The sequence below is a fragment of the Myotis nattereri genome (assembly GCF_964212035.1).
Source record: "Myotis nattereri genome assembly, chromosome: 9".
Lineage (NCBI taxonomy): Eukaryota > Metazoa > Chordata > Mammalia > Chiroptera > Vespertilionidae > Myotis > Myotis nattereri.
The window spans coordinates 78091706-78108437 of record NC_138084.1 but is presented as its reverse complement, the minus strand read 5'-3'; the positions used below and the strand labels follow the sequence as shown (position 1 = coordinate 78108437).

At 54.0% G+C, this 16732-nt stretch overlaps 1 protein-coding gene across 8 annotated transcripts in view; it reads left to right on the top strand.

The window, feature by feature from the left end:
• The window catches only part of CADM1 (cell adhesion molecule 1), a 357922-nt gene extending 342071 nt beyond the window's left edge, over positions 1-15851 (top strand). For 4 of the 8 annotated variants that reach the window (XM_081099024.1, XM_081099023.1, XM_081099028.1 and 1 more), the window contains 2 exons: positions 7398-7529; positions 9432-9744. In XM_081099024.1, coding sequence (XP_080955150.1) covers positions 7398-7529; positions 9432-9550 — 251 coding nt within the window. In that variant the 3' untranslated portion in view covers positions 9551-9744. Of the gene's footprint in view, positions 1-7397; positions 7530-9431; positions 9745-15593 lie in introns of those variants that run through there. The other 4 variants (XM_081099027.1, XM_081099025.1, XM_081099029.1 and 1 more) reach the window with 2 other exon arrangements.
• The last annotated feature ends 881 nt before the right edge of the window (positions 15852-16732 follow it).

Here is a 16732-nt window from a genome sequence, read left to right as displayed (position 1 = left end):
AGGTGATGTTCTGAGCTGGGATACATGACTGTCTGGTTAGTGTGACTGTGTTGTGAGGGACTCTTAACTAGCCCCCACCCAACGTGTGGCTCAGATTGGGCAAATAGGCGATTCCTTTTCACTGGTGGACTTGCAATGCTGGTGATAAAACAGCCAAAGCCAGCTGGGCTGGGCTGTGTAGACGCAGGCAGGGTCTGCCCCATAAACGTAAAATGTGTCATTGTTTACTCATATGTATACAGTATTTACAGCTTAGAAAGCTCTCACATATATTGATGATCTCATTTGTTCTTCACTCACTCAACACAACTGTTTGAGCTCCTGGCACGTGCCAGCTCTGAGCTGGGCTCCAGGGATGCAGCCGTGAGAGAGCCCAGCAGAAGCTGGAGCTGCCGCAGACCCCACACGCAGTCAGGGTTGGTGGGAGACAGGCTCAGAGCACAGGAAACCCGTGGCCAACACTATGAAGGAGTCAGAGCCACAGCGGGACAGGAGAGTGAGTGTGGGCTGGGGAGGGAGGCCAGCCACACAGCTCACCCTTGGAGGGGAGGCCCTTGGAACAGAAAGAGTGGGCCAGGACAGGCCAGACGTGGGAAGGTTTTTGGGAAAAGCCTGAAGTTTGTTCATCTCAGCTCACAGACGAGGAGCCCAGGCTTCAGAGGTTACGTGATTCACTCCGAGACCGTGAGGACTTGAACGCCTGGCTCCTCCTGCCTCTCTAGGAGATGGGGCTGGTTTGGAGCGGGTTCCCTCCCTGGAAATTCCATTCTCCCTCTGCTCTGGGGCCTTGGGAATCCTTTTCCTCTTGGGCCCTTTTCAATCCAGTCTGTGCATCCAGGACATGAGGAGGGAAAGTCGGGCCCTCCAGACCCATCAGCTGGAGAGTCGTGTGCTGACTTCCCTGGGTGGTCTCTCCCAGCATTAAATCCAGCTTTTCCCTTCAAAGCCCTGACTCTCCTAAACCATGGGATTCGTTTCCCACTGAGATGGTGCCAAATGCCATGGGACAGTGCTTGATTGCAGAGGTTAAACCTGTAGATTCCCTTACTTTAAAATCCCATTTAGTACAAGGCGTAGCTGACCAGTCATGGCCCACCCACACCAGCTGGCCCATGGTGCCCTCACAGTGTGACTTGGAACCTCATCTTATTGCTGATCTTCCCATGATCCAACATGCTGCTGTTTCCCCCGCTGGGAGGAAGGAGAGCATCAAATAGGAACTTCTCCAAATTAAAAAGCTGGTGGACTACAAGGCAGACTGCGAAGTCCAGCTCTGCAGGTTGGACACTGCATTCGGGTGACTTCACCATATTCATTAATCCATCCTCACCCCCCAGTGTCTGAGGTCCACGGAAGCATCTTTCTCCAGAGAGAGATTCTAGCGGGAAACGTGCCCTTGAAAATACTCCACAGTCCTGTCCTCTTGAGTAGATGTGTCCTCCTTCAAGGAGAACTCTGGTCCCACCCTCAGCGCCCTCCTGGTGCTTAAAATGGAAAAGGCGTTGCCCTCGAAGCCCTGTTCCTGAGACCGCAGAGCGGGCTCCGGGCGCCTCTCCGTCTCTGGGTGCGCTGGCGCTTGGGGGGACTCCTATTGCACAAGGTCATCCCCCGCCGCTTAGATTGCATCAGTTTACTTGAGGAGGGAGAGAAGCGGATATGAAGAACCTGCTTGTTCCTGTGTGTAGCTGACAACTCGTACTTGATACCTAGCACTCAGGTGGTTCACCTGAATCATGACTAGGTGGCCTTCCGCCGCCAGGCTGCAGCCTTGGCCACGGCAGGAGAGCTGACCACAGCCCCATGTGCTGTTCTTCGTAGGAAAGGGCTTGGTGACTTCAGCCGGGCAGGGGTTAGGGCATCTCACCACCAGAAAACAGTGCCGAGTGTGCGGCACCACCCTTACCCCAAAGAGCGGGTAGACGTTTGCCTTGCATCAGTGGTTCAGAACTGAATGGAGCCTCCGGCTTTAAGAGGACGGGCTTAAACATGGCAGACACTCCGAGTGCCTCTGCCGGACCAGCCCTGGCCGGGAGGCCGGCACATCAGCAGCACGCAGACTCCCCAACAGCCCTGGGAAATGTGTGGTGTGCTCAGGGCTCAGTAGCCGACAGACCACCTATGTCACAGAACAGTGACGAAGCCCAGCTTCCCCCTGATGGCAGTGTGCTTTCCTGGGACCCCACAGGAGGTGGGGCCGTGTGTCTCCCCGGATCGGCCACGCAGGCCAGCTTCTGGAGGCTGGCATAGGCCGGAAAAGCTACGCGCCCGATCCTGCTCGCTGGGTGCGGTGTTCTCACCCAGATGAGCACACACTGAGCCCTGGGCTCACCACGCGGGGCGGCTGCACACAGTTCCTCTGAAATGTTAGTGTAGCCGCAGTGACACCGCACGAATGAGCTGCAGCTGAAGGGATGTGAGGCGATGCGATGCCCGGGACACTGGAGGAGGCTTCCTCTTTCCCTGCCCTGCACGACTCCTCCCGTTCACTCTGAGGACAGGAAGGTTACTGCACGGCGGCCAGTGTGCCCAGTGAGTATGCACATCTTAATGGGCGAGCTGTGCACGTGCTGGATGCATTTACTGCTCTCTGACAAGAGGGAATTAAATGTCAGGAGGATTTGTAGCCTCTGTAATTGAATTGGTGCTGAGAAAAGCAAATCTTGAAGAAGAATAACATATTAGGATTAGCAAATAAGGTGGCATTTTGTCAGTGGCGCCATTCAGTGTGTTGCCCTTCGGTAATAAAGTTGTGCTTTTCAAATGCACACTTGTTTTTGTTGTCGTGGCGGGAGCTGCGATAGGTGACGGATAGGTGACGAGAATGAGCAGCTCCGTGATTCAGATGGTGCCTGGCTTTTTGGTTTGTTTTGTTTTGCCTTTGAGGCCAGATTTTGTTTCTGCGAGAGATTAGGGAAATCCACTGCCAGGCTTTCTCTTTTTTCCAACAAGAAGTCGCAAGTGCCACCCTGATCGTTGAGCTGCTTCTGAGGTAGACTCATCCCCCTCCAGCCCTCGGGAGCGAAGACAGCCTTTCCCTCCCAAACTCCGGGTCTCAGAGTTTTCCATTAAACTGACCCATCCAGCAAGTCTCCGTGCGGGGAGGCGGGACTAAGCCAGGGACAGAACTGTCGCAAAAAGCCAGCGGTTCGGACTCTCCTGCAGCCCCCGCAGGTGAGGAGGCCTGGAGGTGGAGCAGCTGACGTGTTCGGTAAATTCAAGTAGGAGGCCTGATGTCTTCAGAAGCTGCTAAGGTCGGTGTGACCGCGGAGAGAACAGATGGCGCGTTTAAGGGGGAGTTTTCAATGGCCTCAGGCTGCAGCCTGGCTGCAAGGTGCCAGGGTGCCAGGTCCCCGTGTGCCAGGAGCTAGTCTGGGGTGTCCTGGCCCTTCCCTGGCTCCCTGCGGCTCTCACAGACCATGGTTGTGGCGGATTATGTTCCACAGCCCCGACCAGGCCCCAAAGTAGCCACAGACGCCGGGGCCTGGGCAGCGCGGCTCTAACACAGGCAGCGGCTCTGGCCGCGAGGAGCGGTGAAAAGCAGCCGGGAGAGGGGAGCCCCGGGAGGGGGACACTGGCCCCCACCAGCGCCACGTTTCTTGTCAGGCCTGGGAGCCAGGGCCTCCATGCCTCCCGCACAACGCCCCGAGGAGTGGGCGGCCGGTCGCCGGGCCCGAGGGAAGGTCAGCAGCCTGGCCGGCCCTCCTGGGAGTTCCTGTGAAACAGGTTGTCCCTTCCATCTCTGAGGCCAGTGCGAGGCCCGTGGTGGGAGCTGTGGCCTCACCGGGGGAGCCCGCAGAGCTTCTGTCGGCAGCTTATGGACGCTCCCCAGGACCTCGGTGGTCAGCTCTTTCCCAAAAGGAAAGCTAACTGGGCTCATCCGTCCGTGGGGTCCACCCCAAGACACCGGGTGACACCGAGGCACAGACAGGACTGCAGGCCGGACAGTGCCACACCGCGTGGGCACGCACGCCAGGCAGACACCAGGCTCGGTGACAGCCTGTCACCTGCGGTCCTGATGGGATTCTCACTCGGCGACCACCCTCGTGCTCGCTCTGCGGGGCGGGAGCCCCTGTGCACACGCTCCGCTGCACCGCGGCTGCAGCCCCAAGTGCAGTGCCAGCCCCTGCTCCTGGGAGGGAAGCACATCGTCCGCTAGACGACAAGAGGGCTGTTGGCCGAGGAGCAGGTTTTATAAACATTAGCTTTCCCGCGTAAGGAGCCGGGCAGCGGGAGAGCCCACCTCTTTGGCTCTCTGTTCTGCCTCATTGAGCAAAGGAGCCAGACCTGGGAGCACGTCCCCAGGAAAGCAGGCGGCTCTGGCCTGAGTGGAAGTGACCCCAAGAGGAGCAGGATCTGTGGGTGACGGTGGGAGGCACAGACATGCCCGAGTTCTCACTGAGAAGTGGCTTCTGGGGCCCCTCCAGACCCTTTCGGGGTCGGGATCTCCTTCAGCTCCAGGTTTCATCTGACTCATCAGCCCAGCGCCTCTGAGTGATGGCTTGTGCTGCTGCTGCTGCTGCCTGAGCGAGGCACCAGCCCCGGGTGCCCGGCCACAGTGCCCCGGCCGCGGGCGCAGGCACTCCTCCCACCTGGTGACAGGTGACCAGCGCTCACCTGCTGCTCGGCCACCATGGGCGCGTCCATGGCACAGAGAACTCTCCTCCCGGGTCCACTCATGGAAGCAAAGGAAAGCGTGAGATGAGGCTGGGACAGCCCCGCTCTTCTTAGGGGCGCCCAGCACGCCGCCACCTGCCGATGGGCAGGAAGCCAGGTGGGTGGGGTGGGGGGAGGCACGAGGAGCTCCCAGCCTGCAGTGTCTCCTGGGATTGAAACATCACCACCTTCTGTGTCCTTCGGCAGTGACGGGAGGCGGTGGTGAACCTTCTGATCTGAGTATCGGAAGCGAGCGGGAGCCTTCGCCCTCATAGGCAAGCGTCTGCCATGTGCATGGCCTGGAGGGCGGGAGGAGAGGTGGCACCAGGTGTGGATGTGGGCAGCGATGGAGCAGCCCGAGCTCCGGCGGCTCCAGCGTCACAGGGAGCAAAGGCCAAATGACTCGTGTGGGCTGAAGAAATGAAGGCCACGGACGCTGCCCAGGAGGGTCTCGTTTTCCTTTATCAAGAGCTCTCTCTCGTGTGCGGGCTCGCTCTCTTTTCCTGGCTTCTAGAACGTTCCTGTGCCTCGGCATGGAGAGGCAGTCTTCTCCACGCGGGCCAGGTCTGCGCTGGGTCAGCCATCGACGCTGCTCTCTGCTGTGCCCGGGCGGGCCCTGCCTTCCCCTCTTGCCTCAGTGCCTGACACCCTCTCCTCATGGCCAGAACCGCCTCGCTTCTCTCGCCAGGGCTAAGACCCAGAGTAGCTGAGAGGCCCTCATGTGGCATTCGCCCCCAAGCTCCTGGCAGTTGGAGATGAGTTCATTCTCGTTCCCACAGACCCCTGACATCAACAGCTCTCCGAGGAAGTCATAGTTCGCTGACTTTCCTGTCGCTTTTGTCTCCCTGTGAGCAGTTTGAATCAGTGCTGTTGGGGCGAGAGTCTCCAGTGTGTAAACATAGCCCCCCAGCAGGTGCCAGCATCCAGGGGCACCCCAAGGGCAGTGCTCCCCTTCAGCCAGCTCTGGTGTCCCCTGGACGTTTCCGTGGCCGAGTTCTGCCTGGTTGAAGTGACTTCCAAGGCTCTGAGGCCTGGCGTTTGCACTAGGCAGCACTTTGGCCGGGAGGGGGGGTTCCTCTCCCCCGATTTCGGGCCCAGCTCATTAGACACGGTGCCGGAGGGGCTGGCACGTGGCGGGCGGGCTCACCAGCTGCTGCACCTGCACCGTGTCTGCTCCACGTCAGCACATCCCCTGTGGTCCTGGGCGGCCACCGTGGCTCTCGTTCGGCGTTTCTGTTTGGGGTTGGGTTTGGGGTTTTGTCGTCCTTTCGGAGGTAACTTAATGAAACACTTGAAATACTTCATTTTAAAATTTAAGCTCTTTTAATTAAAGCCCTTTCCATAGACCCCCTCGGTCAGGAGTTATTTCCCCACGTCCTTCAGTACTTAATCTCAGCGCAGAATTGGAAATATCGATGGAAAGTGTAAATCATGCCTCCTGCTGAAAGCGTGGTATCAGGTTTCGGCTCAAAAGAGTACCATTACCTTTAGCTGTCACGGATCTGTACACTTGATCGATAAACTTCAAATATTATTAGAGGTGGAGGCTTCAGAGATTTGCTCTGTTCTTTGCCGAGAGTCCGAGATAAATCTTTCTTAAAAATGGACTTGGATCTGCGCTCTCGGTCTCCATTCCTCAGGCGTCCAGCAGCTGCAGGGACAGATTTATAGGCCATGTGCTGCTTGTACTGAAAGATTTAAATGGTAAATCCTTCACATATGACTTCACAAATCATGTAAAGTTAAAAGATTTTTACCGTTTCTGTTGCTGCTGTGCTTAAATTGTAAGGTACAGCTAGTAAATCATTTTAATGGAGGTGTCGTACTTGACTCAATAAAAAAAGAAAGACAATGGTTTAGCTTCCACTCCAAAATGTTAATGTATTAATCAACGGGAGAATAATTGTTTTTTACTACATTATAAATCCTGGGTGCCATTAGGATTTCAGCAAGGGGTGATGCAGCCAGTCCTAAATTAAAATTGTTTACCTTGCCATCCATCCATTCCGCACGGTCATCGCTCACTCGGGTCCCTTCCGCGCTGTTCCCCAGCCAAGCGCGTCACTCCTCCGTCGGAAGAAGACATCCGAGGGAGTGATGTTATGAAGGAGGATTAATTGTGTTGTGGAGTGCTAAATTAATAAAATAGGAGCCGTCTGTGGCGACGGACCATCATTCCTCGCTGTCTTTCTGAAATAGGTCTTTAGGTTTTAGATTGAGGCTTCCTCCCTCACACATGCTACAAGGAGCAAGCGTGCCACTTGTCTTTAGTCTCATAATCCTGTTTATCTCTAGGCAGCTGTGGCTTGGAGCGCCTCACTTTGCCTGTGCCTGTGCCCAGCAGAGATTAAGACACTGGGCGGCCCGCCTCCCTCCACAGCTCCCGTTACTGCCGGAAGGTGCCATCCGCTCCGAGCGAGCGCCCTTGGTCAGGGCGGCCGCCCTGGTAGAGCGGCACCTGGGCAGATGGTGTGAACGCTCAGAGCAGCCAGGGCGATGGGCCCTTCCTTCCCCCGCTCCCTGCCTGAGCCGGTCCAGGCGCATTAGCGCCCCGAGAGGCTCTAGGGAAATGGCCTGTGGGCCGAGGGGCCAGCGCAGCACTGGCCAGCCCAGTCCGTCCCGCCTGTCGCTCCTCCCACTTCCCGGTTGCTCTCGCTGACTCCTGCGGCCCTGCAGGCCGTGTCCCCGGGGCTTCTGGTGTCTGTGATGGGCTCTACATCCCTCTTCCTCTTCTGATCCCACAGACTCCCGAGCAGGTGAAGAAGGCTCCATCCGGGCGGTGGACCACGCCGTGATTGGCGGCGTCGTGGCCGTGGTGGTGTTCGCCATGCTCTGCTTGCTCATCATTCTGGGGCGCTACTTTGCCAGACACAAAGGTAAGCAGGTGCCTGGCCAGGCGGGGCCTCGTGCCCCACCGCCCACATCCGGGGACTTGGCAAGGTTGTCCTGGATAGGCAGTTAGGGTGATGTGGCCGCATGGCCTCTTTGATTCCTGAAATGGAGAGGGAAAGAAAGAAAATTTAGCAGCTGCTGATTAGGACTCTGAGAGTTGATGAGTAGCAAGCACTCCTTGATTTGGGTTTTCTCTAAATATAAAGCTTTATAGATTGTTACTCTACAATCCATAATTGGGGACAGAGGGAAAACCACAGTCGGGGCTGGTGTGTGAGGTGGGGGTGAACCATACCAACATGGAGAGAGAACGCCCGTGACCTACAGCTTCCGGGGGCGGGTGGACTGGCTCCGCACCTGCCCCAGGCTCAGGTAGCCTGCCCACAGTGGCCAGAACACCTCCTTGGTTTGGTGTGCCTGGAAAGCCACATCAATATGTATTTTTTAGATTATCAGTAAAATTGATGCAAATGGCCATGAATCACACACTTACCGGCTGTGCAGTCGGGATGGGCCTCCCCTTTTCCAGCGCTTTCCTCCCTGCCCGCTGCTCTGATCCCCCTCTCCCTGGGTAATTTATTCTTACTCCTCTTTGGCCACCCTTGCCTCTCAGCTGTTTTTCTTGGTGCTGTGCAATGAGCTTGTGGGGCTTCCGATAGATGGACTCTAAGCGCTTGCATACCGCTCGCTTGTAGAACTTGCATTTGGAGAGTTTCCCTTAAGCTCAGCAGTGGAAGTCCAAGGTCCTTGACAACCGCCTTCAGGATCCAAAGTGCCCGTCTCAGGCGTGAAACTGCTTGGGGTCTCGGGGCTATGCATACGTCACCCTCTGCTCACACCCAGGAGCAGACTGGCCGAGAACCCGCCGCCTCTCGAGGCTGAGCCAGGAAGTCAGGCCAGAGAGCAGGGCAGAGGTCTGCACTCGGCTGGGGAGAGCGAGGGGAGAAGCAGAGGAAGGAGGGCCCCAGGGGGACACTGGCTGCCTGCCTTCTCAGACTTGTCACTCGGGAAACCTGAAAGCAATGGGTTTTGTTGTGTGTTTTTTACCTAAGTGTTTCTATGAAGACAGTGTATACTGGGAGCAGGGCTATTTGCTTATGACATAGGCAGTGTAGGCCTATGTCATAACATACTTTCTCCATGTAAACTCCGGGGACTTGGTGATAAGAGTGTCACCAACTTTGTACCGTCCTGTCTGTTGTCACTATGAAGTGGCCGTGCCAGTTAGCAAATCCATGAATCTGGGTCCGGTTAGGGTTGCTGTGAGAGAGACTCGCCCGCAGCTTAAGGCAGACCCAGCCTTGACGAACGCCAAGCTAGTTCTGCACCTGCGACCCACCTGCAGCAGAAGCAGGAGCCAGTCAGACACCCTGGCGCGTGCGAGCGCATTCTCGCTCCCAGAGGCACCAGAGACTATAGAGACAGGAGGCCAGGTTCGCTGGACGACTCGAGGTGGCAGTGACATCATCAGGGCCCTAATTCATCTATTGGCTAATTGCTCTTTCTTGCTTTGGTCCTTAATCATGTCTGTGCATATATCTGGTCATTGGTCCGGGCGTTGCTGTGTATGTGTTAGCCAGCAGCTCTCCAGCTTCTGCATTTTTAGCTCCCACTCGCGTCTTCCTCTGCCGCATCCCCTGGTCATCGTCACTGCTCTAATGTCTCATTTGCCGAATTATATCGCAGCGGTTCAGTCGGCGTGGTGCCTTTGGAGCCCCGGATCCCCATTTGTCTCACCCACCCCGCTCTCTCCTCCGATTGTTTTCTCCCCTCTGCTGCCTGCACTCCACTGCGCTGATGATGGCCACAAAGCCAGTTGCCATCTCTGTACCACTTGACACAGAGGCCATCAGACAGTCACGGTGCTTTACCCCTTCATCTTGCAGGTACATACTTCACTCATGAAGCCAAAGGAGCCGATGACGCAGCAGACGCAGACACAGCCATAATCAATGCAGAAGGAGGACAGAACAACTCCGAAGAAAAGAAAGAGTACTTCATCTAGAGCAGCCTTTCCTTTCCATGAGGTGTCCCGCTGGCCCTATTTAGATGATAAAGAGACAGTGATATTGGAACTTGAGAGACATTCGTGTGATTTTTTATGAATGGGTGGAGAGGCGCGAGACCTGGAAGGCTTGGGATTTGCTGTATAAAAAAAAATGTTCTTTGAAAAGTACACTCTGCTGATTGACACCTCTTTTTTTGTGTTTGTTTGTTTTTTTTTAATTTTTATTTCCTCCTACCAAGTCAAACTTGGATGCTTGGGTTTAGTTTGGGTAGATTGCAGAAAATTCTGTGCCTTGTTTTTTGTTTGTTGCGTTCCTTCTTATTCCTCTTTGTGCGCATTTATTTTTCAAAAGATGTTTTGATTTTTTTTTTTTAAATCTCCCATTTTGGAATTTGCCTGCTGGGATTCCTTAGAATCTTCCCCCCTTCCCCTTATTTTGCTATTGTTTTTACTTTTTTTGTTTATTGCTGAAGTAACTGCTTTGTGTTCAAAATTCAGTTTCACAAAAGGAGAACCAGCACAGCTTAGATTTCATAGTTCAGAACTTAGTGTGTCCATATGCATTCTTCTCTGTTGTTGTAAAGATTTGGGTGAACAAACAATGAGAACTCTTTGCTGCTGCCCATGTTTCCAGTACGTAGAGCAGTGAGGACTAGAAACGTAGACTGTGATTCAGAAACTGTTCTGTTTGCTGTGGAACTACATTACTGTACAGGGTTATCTGCCAGTGAGGTGTGTCGCAACGAGGTGGAATCTGTTTTCCTTCTGTGTCTGTAGACGGCTCTGTGTAGCTATCCCACACTGTCCAGAGGGTGGGGCTGGAAAGAGCTCCTTTTTTCGTGCCCTCGCAGACCTGACAGGGAGGGCTGTTCCTTTTGTGTAAGCGGACAAATGTGAGTTGCCACAGGAGGGGACACAGGGCGGGGGAGCGACAGTTCTGCTCCGGTTGTTTCTGTTCCAAATGATTCCATCCACCTTTCCCAGTCGGCCTTACTTCTCACTAATTTGTAGGCAAGAGCAAGTCGGTGCGATGGGAGCATGACTGAATGGGACAGGTCTTCCCTTTGTGCTCAGCCCGGAAGGGGGTGGATGTGGCCTGCATGTACTGTATATTACAGATATTTGTCATGCTGGGATGTCCAACTCAAACCCGTGTGAAACTTTCCTTCCTTCAGATCAGGCTCGACAAAGGCAGGAGGTCCAGAAGGAGGCCAGTCCTCACGCTGGTCTGCGTGGACCTCCGTTCCCAAAAGGTCAGAGCAGAGGTGGGGAGCCGCATGCAGGGCTTTTCAGTTACTTAATCAAAACTCAAATGTGAGTGTTTTTATCTTTTTACCTTTCATACACTAGCCTTGGCCTCTTTCCTCAGCCTTAAGAACCATCTGCCAAAAAATTACCAATCCTCGCATGACAGCAGCCATAGTGCATAGCTACTAAAGAAGCCACCGGAGGGCGTCGTGGGCAGAGCCTGGGGGACGGGGAGGAGTCAGTTCTCTACATTTTCTAAAGGCAGGTACGTCTAGGAACCTAGAAGTAGTCCTGAAGGATAGAGACAAAACTCTTACCAGGCATCTTGGTAAGGCCCCAGACTCCAGAACGCAGTCCCTATAGAAAGATGGCATCAAAAAAGATAGATCTATATATATATAAATATATATTATATAACATTTTCAGTGAGTAACTTTGGATTTTGCAAGGTGCATTTTTACTATTGTTACATTATGTGGAAAACTTACGCTGATTTATTTAAGGGGGAAAAGTGTCAACTCTTTGTTATTTGAAAGCGTGTTTATTTTTCTTGTCTTTACTTTAACCTTTGATAGAACCATTTGCAATACGGGGCCTTTTGGGAGCGGACTGGCTCGAAAGAGGAGATCCAACGAGCAGCTCTGTCTCCCTCTCCCGTCCCGAGGCACTAACCCAGACAAAGGCCACAACCAACGTCCCTTTTTCACGGAATTTTATAACGTGCAGCTCTCTCCCGAGCCCCTAGCTCCCATCCTGACCTAGCGTGACCAGATCAAAGGGTGAGAATCATTGGCATGTTGTCGACAGGGTTTTTTCAGTCATTCTTTTGAGGAAAATAAAAAAGCGAAACGTAGCATCGCTCACAGAATTGGCATCTCCGTTTTGGGACCGCCCGTCTTTCTGTTTTGAAAAGTGTACAGTAGTGCAGTGTTCCTGATGTAACTTTATGGCTTACAATGTTGACATGTCTCAGGTCCATGTGTTTTGATTGGTGTTTTCCGTCTCAGGTAGATCGCTAAGAGTAGGCCCCACACATTGGAAAAAAAATAAAATAAAACCAAGCAAAAACAGGAAATTCTGGACTTTAGTTGTATATTGGTTCATGTATTTTTCTTAAGTATACAGTGCACTGTTTGAAATGTATTGTTGAGTATTACTTTGTACAGGTCGGTCACTTTTTTTAGAGTGAAGAAAGAACAAACTTGTTTTTTGTGTTTTTTAAAGGAATATAAAATAATGAAGGATGTATAATTGATGCCAAATAAGCTTGTTCTTTAGTCACACCGACGTCCTATCTCCCTCTAGGCCAGTTCTGTTGCTAAGGTGTCCATGGACGGTGTTACGGTGTAAGAAACTCCATATCCATATGTTCCCATTCGCATTTTGTATTGGTTCATGTATACCATTTTTACAAAAGAAAAAAAAAAAGAAAAAAAGAAGTACTATAAAATATCTGTCTTCTTAATAAAAAAGTTAATGTTACAAAGTGATCCTTTAATCTCATTATGAACTTTTTAATGGACGTTTCGCGGGCCCTGGTCCGGCTTTCTCCTCAGGACCTTGTGGACCGGAGCAGCCGCAGGCGCTGGGAAATCTGCCGGCCGGTTGCTCTGATCCGATTCCTCCCGCTTCCTCCGCTCATCCTTCCTGTCCTTGTTCTCTCCTCCCCTCAGTGGCCAGGTGGGCCAGGTGCCTGGCAGCGCGGATCAGCGGTTTGTGCAGGTGCGGGATGCAGAGGCGGGCCAGCTGGGACAGGCCCGCCCTCCGTGGACCCGCTCCCCCACCCTCACCCCCACCCCCAGTTTCCCTGTGTTGGCTGCTCCACCTGTCTCTTCTTTGGGATTCTGTGTCTTAATAATTCATTCTGCCTTCTTCATTTCAAGTTCTCTCCTTTAACGGAAAGACTCGCTGCGGAGGACTGGCTGCCGCCCACGGAAGATCACTCTCACTTGCTGTCTAGGCTGCGGGGACTCCGGCCGGTGCACTGCGCGCTCCAGTCTGTCCTTGCCTTGCAGGCCGGAGGGAGCCATGGGTGGGCTCCCGGGGCTGAGCGCGGATATGTCTGAGCGGCCCCTCCCACTCCCCCAGGGTTTGCTCTCCCTTCTCTGGGCCGGGCCTGGGGAAAGGCCGCTGGAGACAAGGTGAGCTCTAGGAAAGCCAAAGGCTCCGTGTCTCATTTCAGCCTCCTCCCTCCTGGCCTGCCTCTTGCCCGCCTGTAAAAACCAGTCGCCCAGACGTGCAGTGTCGAGCCCCTGCAAGAAACACAGCATCAGTCCCACCCCTGGCAGCAGCAAGTGGCCCTCAGCCTGGGCCCGGCCAGCATGTCAGGGAGCCCGGCTGAGCTGGGCTTGGAGAAGGGAAGTCAGTGAAGGCGGCTCTCTGGAGGAGCCGGGGCCCCAGCTGGACCTCCGAGGGGTCTAGAGGACAGGAATGAGCCGCAGGGGCCCAGGGCAGTGAGCCCGCGGCCTCTGGCTTGCATGGGAAATAAAGGGAAATGGGATGAGGTGTGGAAGGTGGGGCAGCCTCATGGCTCCAGGAGTGGAGATGCCAGGGCCTCTGCCAGCCCCTGCTGCGGGCAGGGAGCCGCAGGCAGCACTGTCTATCCAGCTGTGTGGACCGTCTGCTGGATGGGATGCTGAGGAGAGATGGAGACTGTGTACTCAGAGGGGCCTGGCCTGCTCCACCCTGTTAGCTGAGACCTCAGGTCTGTGGGCACATCATGTGCCCCTGGACCTGCCTTAGACCAGCGGTTCTCAACCTGGGGGTCGCGACCCCTTTGGGGGTCGAACGATCCTTTCACAGGGGTCGCCTAAGACCATCGGAAAACACATATAATTACATATTGTTTTTGTGATTAATCACTATGCTTTAATCATGTTCAATTTGTAACAATGAAATTGGGGGTCACCACAACGTGAGGAACTGTATTAAAGGGTCGCGGCGTTAGGAAGGTTGAGAACCACTGCCTTAGACCCTTTCTCTTCACCATTCATCAGTGTTGCTATTCCAGACCCCGTGTAGTCACACAGTATGTTTAGTGTCGCCCCTCCCCTCACCCCCACCTCCCCTGTCTGTAACATGAGGTGGGAGTTTCAGCTGAAACCTGGCAGAGACCCAGGAAGTCCCTGCCCTGAGGCACAGGGCGGGTGAGACATTTCCCTTTGAGTCCCATGGGGTATGCGAAGGAGAAGGCGCCAGAAGAGTCCCGGCGGGAGCTCCGTGCATTCCTGGACCTTCCTTTGGTCTGGGAGGGAAATGGCCCTGTTTCCTCCGGGAGTGTTCCAGTGTTCGGGCTGCTTGCCTTCCCCACACATGCCAGCTGGGACCGAGGTGAAGTGCGGGTGAACTCTCATCCTGCCGGGCCCGACTGCGGAGAGCTGCTCCTTTGATTCTGTCGTCCAGAACCTCAGAGCAGCCGTGGGTCCCCATGCTACAGACTGCTATGGGAGGGCTCTCTTTTAGTATAAGCTCCTGTCCAAGGCAGGTACGCACCCTTTCTTGCCAAGACTCAAGGGCCCAGCCCTTAGGCACGAATAGCTGGCAGCCGAATTCCTTCCGAGTGAAATGTGTATCCACAGCCACACGGGAATAGTTGGCTGTCCCCGCCCTGCCCAGGAGAAGGCAGAGGGGACTGGTGGCCACCATCCAGTGACCGTGGGGGCCATGTGTGAAGTCGGCGGTGGGCAATAACAGGCATGAGCGAGCAGCACTGATTACGGGGAGGCGAGGCAGCACCTGGTTGTGGGAGTCTCCCTGTCCTTAGTCACCAAGTCTGTATCGCAGACGTGACATCTGTGAGTCCCTCCTCAGCACGAGCAGCTTGCAGGTTGGCCCTGAAGAAATCAGCCTCCCGCCCCGAGTTCCGTGCGGTGGGTCCTGTCATCCTCCGCGGCCTCGTTGCGGGCACGTGTGCGGGACCTCCCGAAGGCGGCATGGCATGCGAGAGGAAACCGTATTTCTCGCCTTACCCGTGTTTATCTCAAAACTGTGACATATACCTCTGATAGGAGCCATGGGATCTAATGCACCCACAGCACACCCCACCCACCCACATTCGCATGTGCTCAAATAGGGATATTAGGCACGAGGATCATGTGAGCACCCCAAAACCAAGGCTTGAAAGCAGAAATCCAATCCTCCACCTCCAGGTTCTTTTTGTACACAGGAAATTATATTTGTTCTGATTTTTATATTTTTTATGTTTCATTCCAAAGTGAACACAAAATTGTCTACTGCCCCTAGTGGTCAGTGCTGGGAAATACAACTCCAGCCCCACATTTAAATTTGGAAATCATTCCTACAAGGAAAACCAGACTTCAAGTCGCCAGCTCTGTGGGTCTCCACATGCACAACCACCCTCAACTACCATTTAACTCCATCCGAGTCCTTCAGGGTGTTGAGCTGTAGGGCAGTGATGTTGGGGAAAGGACTTCTCCAGGTGCCCGCCAGACCCACCAGGCTCACAGCCACATTTCAGCCTTAAATCATCTTCCTTAAGTGCCGTCTTCCTCAGGTTAATTAACCACCAGGCGTAAACTTGCTGTCACCAGCAGGAAGTGCATCCTGAAGTCAGCAATGTTACGATTGCAGCTTCTAATACTGTTTATCCTGCATTAGTGTTTATTTAGGGGGGGGGAAATTGATCCAAAATAGATATTTTAGTCTCCCAGAGCTGGTGTTGGAAGAGCCTAATGCAAGCCTTTAATAGCAAGCAAATATTTAAATCCCTTAATGGCTGCTGAATGTTGAAATGTGCGACTTTATCACTCCTTTTGGTTTGTTTTCTCTGTAGTTGAGTATTTCATCGTTAGACTTGCACGGGATGCTGGCAGGTTCAAGTTCAGCTAATCCACGAAAGCTGTTTGCCCAGACACCGCAGACCCGGTTAAAAAGTGTTGCTATGGAAGGAAGTCTTCGCACTCATCAGCCTTTGTTAGCTAGTGACCAAATTACTATCCATCTCTCTCTCTCTCTTTCTCTCCCTCTCTCTAGGCCTGTTCTCTCTAACCTCCTCTCCCAGAATAAAGTGATGGGGCAGCCATAGTGTTGCAATTAGGAGCATGAATCTTTTATCGTTTGGACAAGGAAGGGAACATGCCATCCCTGTCAACTGAAATGTCCTACTTGGGTTTTTGCTCCTGCTCCCCTGCCAAAGCTCATTGCTGCTGCTGAAAGTGTAAACCGTTCACAGCTGCTCTTGATGGCTTGGTTCCTAACACAGCCAGAAATGTAGCCCGGGAGATGCTTAAGACAGTTTATGGAAAATAATAGATTTCCTTGCAGAGACACCCATGCACCGAGAAGGCGTTGAGTCCTGTGAGACCCAGCCAAGATCGCCAGCTTCCTCCCTTTCTGCCTTTAGTTACAAAGGCGGTTGCTCAGAGAACGCAGGGCCCTTCACTCCTCTGTATTCTCCCGGTTGGTTTCTCTCCGCACCCCCACGCCCCTGGCTGTGGCCGCCATTGTCTCACCACTCACCGCCGGCAGCGCAGCCGGGAGACTGAAGGAAGCAGTGCCTGCCGGAACAGAGCGAAAAGGAAGCCGCAGAGCGCGCGGAGAAGAACCCGGAGAGCCGCCGCTGAGACCCGAGCCTAGGCCCACCAGCCCAGGGGCTCCGGAGACAGGTGGCCACGCCCGTCCAGCTCCAGGATGGGTCCTTCCCTATGTGGCACCCCCGTGTGGTCACCGGGAAGGCCAAGAAGTGGTGTCATTAGTTCAGCTGGCCTCAGCGCTGCAGCCCCATCGCCGCGCTGCCTCTCGGCCCAGCCTTAGTTAGCAACCTCTGAGAACGAAGCTGCCTTTGGCCGGCCAAGAGGGAGTGGCCACTCAGTCACAAATGTTTGGGAGGAGGTGAGGATGAACGAGAAAATAGTGCATCACCAGGTTGCCGCTGTCTCTGCAAGTGTATGTCCAAAGCCATGCGTTTCTTCA